This window comes from Plecotus auritus (assembly GCF_963455305.1).
Source record: "Plecotus auritus genome assembly, chromosome: 2".
Taxonomy (NCBI): Eukaryota; Metazoa; Chordata; class Mammalia; order Chiroptera; family Vespertilionidae; genus Plecotus; species Plecotus auritus.
This window is the reverse complement of record NC_137771.1, coordinates 140,556,953-140,570,586: the sequence shown is the minus strand read 5'-3', so window position 1 is coordinate 140,570,586 and position 13,634 is coordinate 140,556,953. Positions and strand designations below refer to the sequence as shown.

Sequence of the window (13,634 nt, the reverse complement as noted above, 5' to 3'; positions counted from 1 at the left end):
GGATAAATCCTACTTGGTCATGGTGTATGATCTTTCTGATGTACTTCTGGATTCGATTTGCTAGAATTTTTTTGAGGATTTTGGCATCTATGTTCATGAGGGATATTGGCCTGTAATTCTCTTTCATTGTGTTGTCTTTATCTGGTTTTGGTATTAGGGTGATGCTGGCTTCATAGAATGAGCTTGGAAGTGTTCCTTTCTCCTGTATTTTTTTGGAATAGTCTGAGGAGGATAGATTTTAGTTCTTCCATGAATGTTTGGTAAAACTCCCCTTGTGAAGCCGTCTGGCCCCAGGTTTTTGTTTGCTGGAAGCTTTTTGATGACTGCTTCAATTTCTTCCATAGTTACTGGAATATTGAGATGTTTAGATTCTTCCTGATTGAGTTTTGGAAGGTTATATTTTTCTAGGAATATGTCCATTTCCTCCAGGTTGTCCAGTTTGTTGGAATAGAGTTATTCGAAGTATTTTTTAACAAACCTTTGTATTTCGGCGGGATCTGTTGTTATTTCATCTCTTTCATTTCTGATTTTGTTTATTTGGGTCCTCTCTCTTTGCTTCTTCGTGAGCCTGGCTAAGGGTTCATCAATCTTGTTTATTCTTTCAACGAACCAGCTCTTGATTTTGTTGATCTTTTGTATTGTTTCTTTGGTCTCTATGTCATTTATCTCCGCTCTGATCTTTTTTTTTTTTTTTTTTTTTTTAAATAAATCTTTATTCAGATTATTACAATTATTTCTCCTTTTTTCCCCCATAGTTCCCCTCCAGCCATTTCCCACCCCACCTTCTGCCCTTACCTACCCCCCACTGTCCTCATCCATAGGTGTATGATTTTTGTCCAGTCTCTTTATGAACCCCCCCATACCCCTTTCCCCCTGAGAATTATCAGTCCACTCCCTTTCTATGCCCCTGATTCTATTGTATTCACCAGATTATTCTGTTCCTCAGGTTTTTAGTTCACTTGATTTTTAGGTTCACTTGTTGGTAGATATGTATTTGTTGTTCATAATTTTTATCTTTCCTTTTTTCTTCTTCCTCTTCTTTAAGAATACCTTTCAGCATTTCATATAATACTGGTTTGGTGGTGATGAACTCCTTTAGCTTTTTCTTGTCTGTGAAACTCTTTATCTGCCCTTCAATTCTGAATGATAGCTTTGCTGGGTAGAGTAATCTTGGTTGTAGGTTCTTGCTATTCATCACATTGAAAATTTCTTGCCACTCCCGTCTGGCCTGCATAGTTTCCGTTGAAAAGTCAGCTGACAGTCGTATGGGTGCTCCCCTGTAGGTAACTAACTGTTTTTCTCTTGCTGCTTTTAATATTCTCTCTTTGTCTTTTGCTCTTGGCATTTTAATTATGATGTGTCTTGGTGTAGTCCTCTTTGGATTCCTTTTGTTTGGGGTTCTGTGGGCTTCCTGGACTTGTAAGTCTATTTCTTTCACCAGGTGGGGGAAGTTTTCGGTCATTATTTCTTCAAATAGGTTTTCAGTATTTTGCTCTCTCTCTTCTTCTGGCACCCCCATAATTCTGATGTTGGTACGCTTGAAGTTGTCCCAGAGTCTTCTTACATTATCTTCAACTTTTTGGATTTTTTTTTTTGCTTTTTGCTTTTTCGGTTGAGTGTTTTTTGCTTCTTTGTATTTCAATTCTTTGACTTGATTTTTGTGTTCCTCTTGTCTGTTTTTGGGTCTCTGTATAATATTTTTTATTTCAGTCAGTGTATGTTTAATTTCTAGTTGGTCCTTTTTCATCTCTTCGAGGGTCTCGTTATATTTATCGGCCTTTTCTAGGATATTCTTAAAAAGCCTTATAACCGTGGTTTTGAATTCTATATCCAGTCGTTTGTTTTCCTCCATTTCTTTCGTTTGTGATCTGATTCTTAGACGCCGCATTTTCACTGCTTCCCTGAGTTGGTAGATTTGTGTGCTAGGTTTCCAATTTGGCCCAGTGGGTCTGCCTCCCCAGTTAACCTGAGGTGGACACTCTTGGTACACCCCTTTGTGGACTGTGTGTACAGCCTTGTTGTAATTAAGTCTTTATTGTTGTTGGTATCACTGGGAAGAATTGACCTCCAGGCCAGTTGGCTGTAAGGATCAGCTGTGTCTATGCTGGGAGAAGTCCGGTGCTGGAGACAGCCTTATAGGATTAGACTTGCCAAATTGCAATAGCCTCTGTGCTCAGCTTGGATGGGGTGGAGTCTCAGTCTTGGCTTCCCGTCAGCCTTGCCCTTGCTAGCACGTGTGTGCCTTCAGTCCTCTGCCTTCCCGGCTCCCGATTCTCCGCCCGAGAGTCCAGACTCCCCCCACAAGAGCGTGGGTCTCCGGGGGCTCGCCTGGAACTGGGGTTCACTGCAGTCAGAACTGGGGCTCACTTCAGTCAGAACTGGTGTTCAGTGCCGTCAGGAGCCTCTGACTCCCTTCTGCTAGGGAAAGCCTGTGGCAGCCTCCGCCGCCTTTGTGCACACTGGCGCGAGCGGACTTTCAGTCTTCCGCCTTCCCCGGCTCCCGAGTCTCCGCCCGAGAGTCCAGACTCCCCCCACAAGAGCGTGGGTCCCCGGGGGCTCGCCTGGAACTGGGGTTCACTGCAGTCAGAACTGGGGCTCACTTTAGTCAGAACTGGGGTTTTGTGCCGTCAGGAGCCTCTCACTCCCTTCCGCTAGGGAAAGCCTGTGGCAGCCTCCCGCAGCCTTTGTGCGCACTGGCGCGAGCGGACTTTCAGTCTTCCGCCTTCCCCGGCTCCCGAGTCTCCGCCCGAGAGTCCAGACTCCCCCCACAAGAGCGTGGGTCCCCAGGGGCTCGCCCGGAATAGGTGTTCAGTGCAGTCAGAACTGGGGTTCAATGCGGTCGGGGGCTCCCTTCCCCCTTCCGCCAGAGAAAGCCAGCCAGGCACTCCGCCGCCCTTCCTCTCTGCGCGCACAAAGACCCTTTGCCGTACCTCCAATTCTCTGTGAGCTTTTCTCCTTCCTTCTAGTTGTAGAATTTTCACTCAGTCAGCTTTCCTGCGGTTCTGGATGGTGTCCGTTCTGTCTTTTAGTTGTAGTTTTGAAATTGTTGTGCGAGGCAGCAGTTTAGGTGTTTACCTATGCCGCCATCTTGGTTTCTCCCCTCCGCTCTGATCTTTATTATTTCCTTCCTTCTGCTTACACTGGGCTTTTCTTGTTGCTCTCTTTCTAAGTCTTTGAGTTGTAGGGTTAGGTAATTTATTACCATTGTTTCTTGTTTTTGCAGTATGCTTGTAGAGCTATGAACTTCCCTCTCAAGACTGCTTTCGCTGTGTCCCATAGATTTTGGATTGTTGTGTTTTCATTGTCATTTGTTGCCATGATGTTTTTTATTTCTTCCTTGATCTCTGTGGTAACCCAGTCATTGTTTAATAGCATGCTCTTTAGTCTCCATATGTTTGATTTCTTTGGATTGTTTTTATTGTAGTTGATTTCCAGTTTTATGCCACTGTGGTCTGAGAAGATGCTTGATATGATTTCTATCTTCTTGAATTTGAAGAGACTTTGCCTATGTCCCAACATATGGTCTATCTTTGAAAATGACTCATGTGCACTTGAGAAGAATGTATATTCTGTGGCTTTGGGGTGAAATGTTCTAAAGATGGCAATTAATTCCATCTGGTCTAATGAGTCATTTAGGATTGATGTTTCTTTGCTGATTTTTTGTTTAGAGGATTTGTCCAATGGTGATAGTGGGGTATTAAAGTCTTCTACTATGATTGTATTGCTGTCAATCTCTCCCTTGATATCCTCCAGGAGTTTTTTTTTTTATGTATTTGGGTGCTCCTGTATTGGGTGTGTATATGTTTACCAGAGTTATTTCTTCTTGTTGGATTGCTCCCTTTAGTATTATGAAGTGGGCTTCCTTATCTCTTGTTATGTCCTTCACTTTGAGATCTAATTTGTCAGATTTAATTATTGCTACCCCAGCTTTTTTTTAAATTTCTATTCACCTGAAAAACCTTTTTCCATCCCTTCACCCTCAGTCTGTGTGCATCTTTTTTTCTGAGGTGGGTTTCTTGTAGACAGCAGATATATGGGTTGTGTGTTCTTATCCAATCCGTTACCCCATGTCTTTTGATTGGGGCATTTAATCCATTTACATTTCAATTTATTATTGATAGGAACTTATTTGTCACCATTTTTATTCTTTACCCCTGTGTTCCTTCTTCGCTTCCCATTTCTTTTTTCTTTCTTTTTTTTTTTTTTTACAGAAGATCCTTTAGCATTTCTTGCATTGCTGGTTTGGTGGTAATAAATTCCCTTATTCCTTTTTTGTCTGTGAAGCTCCTGATTTTACCTTCAATTTTGATTGATAGCCTTGCTGGGTACAGTATTCTTGGATTTAGACCCTTCCTTTGCATGACTTTGTATATTTCATTCCATTTCCTCTGGCCTGATGAGTTTCTGTTAAGAAATCAGTTGCTAGTCTAATGGGGGTTCCTTTGTATGGAACTTTCTGTCTCTCTCTTTCCGCTTTTAAGATTCTTACTTTGTTGTTGGTGTTTGCCAATTTAATTATAATGTGCCTTGGCGTCGGTCTTTTGGGGTTCCTTTTGCTTGGGACTCTGTGAGCTTCTTGGATTTGTGTGGGTTTTTTCTTCCCTATATCAGGGAAGTTTTCTGTCATTATTTCTTCTAACAGGTTTTCTGTTCCTTGCTCAGTTTCCTTTCCTTCTGGAACTCCTATTATGCGGATGTTTTTTTTGTTTCATATTGTCCCAAAGTTCCCTTAGGCTCTCCTCCTGCTTTTTAATTTTTATTCTAGAAGCTGCTCTACTTGGGTATTTTTTCCCGTCTTGTCTTCTAGCTCACTAATGTGGTCCTCTGTTTCTTCTAGTCTACTCTTGATGCTCTCTATTGAGTTCTTTACAGCAGCAATGTCATTTTTCATTTCTTCTTTGTTTTTCTTAATTTTCTCTTGGTTCTTACTCATATTGTCGAATTTGTCTTCCATTCTTTTCAGCCACCTGATGACCATGTCTCTGAATTCTTTCTCTGGAAGGTTGCTTGCCTCCATTTCGTTTACTTCCTTTTCTGGTGATGCCTGCTTTTCTTTCATATGTGGGCTGTTTCTTTGTCTCCCCATGGTCTCTCTTCGGATGTCTGGTTCTGTAGTTCTCTCTCTCCTGCGTTGATTTAAAGGCACAAAATACAACACAACCAGGTACAACACACAAGGCACTGAACAGAAATGTATTCACGATATTAATAACCTTCAATAATGGTGATCACCAGAGAAAGGCAAATTAGGGGATAGGAGAGAAAGAAGAAGAGGAGAAAAAAAGAAAAAAAAAGGGGGGGTGTCAAAATGAAATTGGGAAAAGGAAAAAAAAAGTAAGAGGGACAAGAAAGAGACTAAGAGAGAAAGGGGAACAAACTATATATATGGGGAGAAAACTCCAATAGAACAACCACTAATTCCAACTAATGCCAGCAGCAAGTACCTGGGGATTAATACAAACTACAACACCAACTAATATCAAGTGAGGCAAGGGAAAACAGAAGGAAAAAACAAACAAAAACAAAGCAAAGAAAAGAACAAAGAAAAAAAAGAATAAGCAAAACAATCTCACAAAAAAGCATAAAAATTCGATATAATCAACATTCAAGCAAACAACTACAAAAGGACAGAGAGAAAGACGATTTTTGGATAGTTAAGACAGTGAAGAGAGAGGTGTGTATGGATGTGGAGCAGGGGATTGGAGATTAGATATATAAGTAGGGTGAAATTTTAACAGGGGTAACCAGAAAGAATAGGGAAAATCTAAAGCAGTAATGGGGTAAGATAAACAGGGCACCAGAAGGGGAAAGGTTAGGAAGAGAGTGATAGCATAAACATAGAGTTGAGATAGAGTAAAACGATGCTAAAGGAAAGATGAAAATGGAATGTAGAACACTAATCCCAAAGTAAAATAGAGAAAATAAAATGATACTTAAATAAAAAAAGGTAAAATAGTAGTAATAATAATACTGATTGAAAATAAAAATGTAATAATTAAACAGGTAAACTCAAGGGAGGAAAAAAATTAGTTTCTTGAGTAAAAGATGCAAAAAGTGAAAATAAAAAAATAAAAAATAAAATGTGCAGTAGTGAAGGTCATTCACTTCCTCTATTGTTCTGTTTGGCATGCCTGTTTCTCATTCCGGACAGTATTGCAGTTCCCTGTGTTCCACTGCTCCTCAGTGTTTTAAGCCAGTCCTGATTTTTAAGCAGGTGGTGTGTCTTAATTTCTCGTATTCCTTTATTTTTGATTACGCAAGAGTCAATTTGTGATTCAGCCCCTGGGTGGTAGTGTTTCTGGATTGACTTCCGGATCTATTTGGCCTCCACAGACTCAATACTGGTTTTTGGGAGTGGGCTGCCTCAGAGCTGGCTCTCCGATGGTCACTCCCTGCTCCGATCCCCAGGTTCTAAAAAAACAACTTTCCCCTGCAGTCTCCCAGGGTGTCCCCAACTGGGTGATCCTATATATTGGGCTTAGTAATCAGAAGCAAGGATTTGAAGAGGAAAAAGCCCAAGTGTGCTAGTAATGGGTCTGCACGCAAGTCTAAGCAGCCGGCACACCTTTGAAATTCTTAGGCTGTTCCTGCATATCAGATCAAAATGGGTTGCTTTTTAGAGATCCCCTCTGTTAGCAGCTCTGAGGACCCCCTTCCACATACATGGCTCACGCCAGCCCCAACAGCCAAGGATTTTTCTAGGCACAGACTTCCCTGGTCCTCCCTCTCCCACAAAATGCGCGTTTCTCTCTCGCGCTGGGACCAGAGACCTCACCTTATCCTAGGCGAAATCTGACCTTTCCGTGGTGGAGTGTAGAGCTCCTCTGAATTCGCGTGTTTGTGCCAATTGGGGAGCGTTGTTCTGGGGCTCGCAGCTGTTCCGTGGGTGCCACTGTTGTGGATTTTCAGGCTTCTGATAAGCTCCACTTTCCCCTTCAGGATGGCTCAGTCTCCGCGTCTGAGCCCGTAGCTCTGGGAGGGGACCCAGCCGCAGTGGGGGCTGCCTGGTCAGGGGAACCCTGTCTAGCAGTCCCCCACCTTCTCCTGGAGTTTAGCTGTCCCTTAACTTGCCAACAAACACTCCTCGTGCGACCCTCAGCTGTTCTTTCTTTCTGCTCCGGGACAAGGCTCAGAACATGTCTGTCTATTCCACCGCCATTTTTCTCCCTCTGTCGATCAATCCCATTACATATTTTTAAAAAATAAAATAAGTGTTATAATACCATATAGGAAAATGTAATACATTAGTCATTTTTAATTATATTAATTAATTACATATATATAATTATATATAATGATATAAAACATTGTACACCTAAAACTAATACAGTGTTATATATCAATCATATCTCAAACTGGAAATGACAACTAAAGAAATTCCCATAATTTTAAATAACTTTGTAAAAACTAATCATTTTCACATATTCAACTGCCACAGATAGTGTTGCCTGATTTTTTAAATCTTGACTCATAGTTGGTTAAAGAAGATGTTTTATTAATTTAATTATGGAAGTTTTAAAATGAAAACATATACCAGTAATAACTGTTGAAGTGGTGAGAAGTTATCATAGGCTTTATAAGTATTTATTTATTTACTTATTTTTAATCCTTACCCCAGGATATTTTTCCATTGATTTTTAGAGAGAGTGGAAAAGAGAGGGAAAGACTGAGAGAAATATCAATGTGAGAGAAACACATTGATTGGTTGCCTCCTGCACACACCCCAACCAGTGCCCAGGCCAGGGAGGAGCCTGCAACCAAGATATGTGCCCTTGACCAGAATCGAACCAGGATCCTTCAGTTTGCAGGCCAGTGCTCTATCCATTGAGCCAAACTGGCTAGCGCTGTTTTATAAGTCCTGAAGAGAAAGCTGAGAAGATTTTGTGATGATGTAGAATTGGTATTAGAGGTGGGGGAGGGAGGAAGGAGGAATGAAGGATTATTTCAAGATATTTTGTCTGAGCTCTAGAAGTTACCCTCAACTGAGAGGTCAAGTGGAGGCAGTCAGACGGAGTGTGGAAATTAAAAGTTCACTTTTATGGTGCCATTTTTGAGATTTTTATTGGTCGTCCAAGAGATGTCCTATAGCCAATTAGACATATGATCTGAAGTGAGGAGGGAGGCTTGAGCTAGAGATATAATGTATCATTAGGATACTAGGGTCCTGGTGCACGAAATTCGTGCACTGGGGTGGGGGTTGTCCCTCAGCCCAGCCTTCCCCTCTCACATACTGGGAGCACTTGGCATGTCCTAATGGGGAGCGGGCCTAAGCCCCAGTCTGGCCTCCCTTTGTGTGAGGCGACCGGGCTGATCAGGGGTAGGCGCCCGCCCCATCATCCTGCTGCTACAGTCACTGCCAGTCACCGCAGCCACCAAGGTGTTTTCATCAACACAGATTCCAGTCCCTTCACCATGAAAAAATGACAACTTTCTTTAGGCATTTTCAAGATGTGTTTTTCATAGGATATGACATTTCTTTTTTTTTTTTATCCTCACCTGAGGATATGTTTCCATTGATTTTTAGAGAATGTGGAAGAGAAAGGGCAAGACAGAGAGAAACATCAAAGTGAGAGGAACACTTTGATTGGTTGCCTCCTGCATGAGCCCTTACCTGGGCCCCGGCCAGGGAGGAGCCTGCAACCTAGCTACATGCACTTGATCAGAATCGAAGCCGGGCCCTGCAGTCAGCAGGCCTAGGCATTATCCACTGAGCCAAACCGGCTAGGGCAGGATATGACATTTCTTAGCCCTCCAGCAACAGACCTTCGTTTTTTCTCCAGAAGTGTGGTGGAAAAACCCTAGATCACCTTTTTGGATTATTATTACCCAAGTTACCAAGAACACTGCAAGTGGCGGTGTACAGGGAGCTTAGCCAATAAGCGGTCAGAAAAGGTGTTTCCTCTGTAGTTCGCACCAATTGCCGGCTGGGCCCTGCTCAGGCCTAAAGCCTCTGGCCGAAGCTTTAGGCCTAGGCAGGGGACCCCCAGCTTTCTCTGATCGCCAGCTCCACCCTGCCCAGGCCTAAAGCCTCGGGGCCTGGGCAGGGGACCCCCAGCTCCCTCTGATCGCCGGCTCCGCCCCTGCCCAGGCCTGCCCAGGCTGAAAGCCTCTGGCCGAGACTTTGGGCCTGGGTAGGGGCCCCCCGGCTCCCTCCGATCGCCGGTTCTGCCTCTGCCCAGGCCCAAAGCCTCTGGCTGAGGCTTTGGGCCTGGGCAGGGGACCCCCAGCTTCCTCAGATCGCCGGCTCCGCCCCTGGGCAGGGGACCCCCAGCTCCCTCCAATCTGGCCCAGGCTTTAGGCTTGGGCAGGAGCCCTCTCGGCTCCCATAGGCTTGGCCCTGTCCAGGAGCCCCCTGGCTCAGGCCCTTCCCAGGCTGCTCAGGGCCCACGCGGGGCCTACCTCGGAGTGACCTGGGTGCCGAGGATATTCCTGGGACCCAGGCTGGTGGGCGCCTACATATGCAAATTAACCACCATCTTCGTTGGGTTAATTTGCTTACTCACTCTGATTGGCTGTGGGCATGGTGGTACGGTCAATTTACATGTTTGTCTATTATTAGGTAAGATAGCCATGAAACCTCAAATAACCAATATTGAGAGATCAGTAAAAGGGGTCTGGTCAATGAGATATAAGAATAATGAAAACTGCCTTATAACCTGTAAGTTAGGTTTAAATACTGTATCTACGAAGCAATAATCAAGGCTGTCAAATAATACTTGTAGGTCATGGAAGACGAGGACTGATAATTAACCTTTAGAGTTCGTATCATGACTTTGATAAAAGCAGCATGGTAGAGTCACACACAAAAGCCTGATTGGTGTGAGTGTGAAAGAATGAGAGTACAGGATGTGGGGACTATAAATATAGACAACTGTGTAAAGGGGAGCAAAGAAATGGGAGCATTTCTGATAGGATTGAAATGCCTGTCATTAGAGGATGAAGAAGGTCATAGAAGGCATGCTAGCATTAGTCTCTGTGGATTCTAGAGTCTTCTGTATGGATTTGCTTTTACCATGAATTTTTATCTTCCTGTTTGTATGAATAATCGTGTTAGCCTATTAAATATGTTTTAAGTGGCTGATTAGACTATACTTCTGCTTTAGCGATCATGTGAGTTTTTCATTAAAATTAAGAAAGTAGCTTTCAAGATGGGATAGCTATGACTTTTGACATAGTCATTTCAGCATGATGCTATTTCCAATGTAGTTATAAGATAAATAGAAGTATCATCTGGTATATATGACATCTAGCAGGAGCGTGAAAAATTTGTGTAGATCATTATGTTAGTGCTGTAGCTGGACACAAAACCTGTTCTTTGAGTTGTTATCAGAGTGCTATATATCTGCACTTTTTTTTTCAGTTCAACCATACTGATTTTAAATGTCATACAATTCGCAGGCAGAAAATGATTCTAATTATCACTGGAGGCCTGGTGCACGGATTCGTGCACCAGTGGGGTCCTTTGGTCTGTCCTACAGGGATTGGGCCAAAACTGGCTCTCCGACATCTCCAGAGGGATCCTGGATTGTGAGAGGGCACAGGCTAGGACAAAGGACCCCACCGGTGCATGACTGGGGCCGGGGAGAGACTGCGGGAGGACTCCAGGGCGTGTCCAGCTCGTCTCACCCAGTCCCGATCAGCTGGACCCCAGCAGCAAGTTAATCTACTGGTTGGAGCGTCTTCCCCCTGGTGGTCAGTGCATGTCATAGCGACTGGTCGAATGGTCGAATGAACAGTCGGACACTTAGCATGTTAGGCTTTTATTATATAGGATTGTTTAAAAAATAATATATTTAGGTGGAGAAATGAAATATTTCTTTATGTAAACTTATTTTTTTCTTTCAGTTTTGTCAAAGCAACATGCTTCACAAGTTCTGGTTAGGAAACGCAGAGCAAATTCTCCTTTTGAAGAAGTCAAAGCGGGTAATCTTGAAAGAGAGTGCATCGAAGAACTGTGCAATAAAGAAGAAGCCAGGGAGATCTTTGAAAATTACCCTGAAACGGTAAGAGCTCATGAAAATTAATGTTAGCACAGCTAGTCATACAATTATAGACAGAACAGTTCCAGCTTGAGTCTGTTCCTCTGCGTTCCTTTGTAACGTTAAATGATTGTGTGTAGATCACATTTCACATGTAACCACTGAAGTATTTCAGAAGGAAATACCTTAAAGGAAGGAAGACACTATTGCCAAAAGCAATGTGCTCTAACCAATCTATAATTTAATTATAGATGGATTAAATACTACCAGCAAATAGTATCAACCTCATGGTTTGTAAATACTTTCTTCCAACCATAACTTGGTAATATGGGGTAGGGAGGGAAGACATCTTAAATACAATGTGTGTACGTGTTTGTATGCGCACATGTACAGACATGTGTGGGTACCAACATGTGATTGCATTGTTATCACTATACTTAATTAAATCTCTCCACTGGCATTTTTAACCAGCCTTTAATGTAGAGCTTGGTATACAATAGGTACTCAGTGAATCCTTACTGAAGAATTTACTTAGCACTGTGTTTCCTGAGTATATTTTAATTTATTCCATAAATCCTTGAGAACTTTCCTGAGCCATTTTATATCATCAGTCATGCCTAGGGTTAGAATTTACATCTTAGTGTATTAATTTTTCCAAGTTAGTTTACAAAAATCTAATCATAAACATCCCTAAATATGCAGAAATACGACCTTATTTTTAGTCCTCTTATTTTCCAGTCGAGGATATTCTCCAAAATATCTTGCAGGTAGCAGTATGAATAGTGCCTCTAAGAATTCAAGTTTGATAACCTTCACGGTTACCTCAGATATTTTCTTTTCTGAGATGAACTACATAATCAAAAGGAAATGAGGAAGAACATATATAGAAAGACCCTCCTTTACCTCTCCCATGGCTCTTAGGACCATGAGATAACGAGGAAGAATCATCTCTATAGTTGGAGAACTTGTCCAAGACAGTAATAAGTTGTGTTCTCTTTAATTCTTTTACCTCCACCTACCTTTATAGGTCAAAAGGAATTCTTTCCAAGGTACCTAAAGATTCATTTTTAATACTCTCTGGGATTGAAGCAAAATGTTTCTCTCAATTCTGTTGCTTTTGTGGATAAGTACTTGGCAAGAGGAAAATATTTTATTCCACACAATATACAGAGTATTCTTATTTTTTAGGAAATAGATACACTTTTATTTTTATTATAGAAATTTAAAATATATACCAAAGGACAGAGAACAATATAATAAACCCCAATATATCCTCCCTCCACTTCAACAATGATCAGTAATCTACCATACTTGTTTTGCCTGTTTTCTACTATGCCCACTCTAATTTTGTTTTGTTTGCCAGAATGTTTTAAAGCAATCGTGCATGGCTGAGATATCGTATTGTATCACTCATACATAAATAGTTGATTTATGTTAGCATCTGAGTAGCAAATGGGGAGTGAGGCCAAAGACCATAATGGAGTGAAGGGAAGATAGTGGGGAAGGGAACTCATAAATGTTTTTTCTCTCCTCCACTCATTCTGACAGTGGTCTCATTGGCAAAAGAAAGATATGGCAGACAAAAGAAGAAATGGGAGAAATAAAAGGAAAGAAAAACATTTGTTACTGCCTCTCACTTCCATCCTGCCCCATGTACTCGCTGTCCATGTCCCTAATACCCTAATTCACATTCCCAATCTCCACCCCATTGTTTACCTCCCTATTACCCCTAATATATTCCTTTCAGCCATCATATAACCTCCTTTGAACCCATTCATTGTTGCTTATCCTCCTGGCTTCTGTTCTGTAGAAGACACAGCTGACTGAAATACTTGATGGGAGATCCTATCCTTATAAACTAGTAGATGTGTTGTGTAGGTTTATATGTGAGAGAAAGAAACAGTGAAGACTTTTGATTCTGTGCTGGATGAAGTTATATTTTGCACTTCATTACTTTTTTGTGTAGAAACACAGGTTTCTCATGGGGTGTTCTTATGCTTCTAATGTTACACATTACACATATTATGGCTTAAGAAGGCTTTTGTGAACCAGCCTGAGAACCTTACCATTAGAAATCATTTTTAACATTTTCTCTCTCTGGTGAAGTATATTTCTTAGTCCAAATTACTGATTTACAGACAAACTTTTGGTACATAACCAATTAATAAGTAAGGTATTACTTGTACCCATGCTACTAAAAGATAAATATCCAATTCAGTTCAGATGATGTCAGTGTTATTCATCATTGGATCTGGTATGTGCAATTGGCATGGCATGAAATGTGTCAAATGGTTAATCTCTATGGGAAAAATAAAGAATTACAAAAAGGGGACATATATGATTCCATTTGATAGCTTCAATAGAACCTGTTTTCAGATTAGAAATTTTTGAAGCATAATTTAATAGATCAATATTGCCTTAAGACTAAGCATTTTATTAGCTTAACATTATTAGTTATCTACTCCTAGTATATTTTGCTATAGAAAAAAACCTTAATGTGGAAATGGCAATTGTAACTTATTTGCATCTTTAAAAACATATATATTTAAAAAATTTCCCCTTCACCATTTATCCCCTCTATACCCTCCTCCACAATTACCTACACCCCTCCTCTCCTCCCCTCACATATTTGCATCTTTAAAGTAAAAACACATT

General features: G+C 41.5%; 1 protein-coding gene across 2 annotated transcripts in view; it reads left to right on the top strand.

The window, feature by feature from the left end:
- The window catches only part of PROS1 (protein S), a 117,988-nt gene that overhangs the window by 39,199 nt on the left and 65,155 nt on the right, over positions 1 to 13,634 (top strand). For both annotated transcript variants that reach the window (XM_080657297.1, XM_080657296.1), the window contains exon 2: positions 10,846 to 11,003. In XM_080657297.1, coding sequence (XP_080513423.1) covers positions 10,846 to 11,003 — 158 coding nt within the window. The remainder of the gene's footprint in view (positions 1 to 10,845; positions 11,004 to 13,634) is intronic.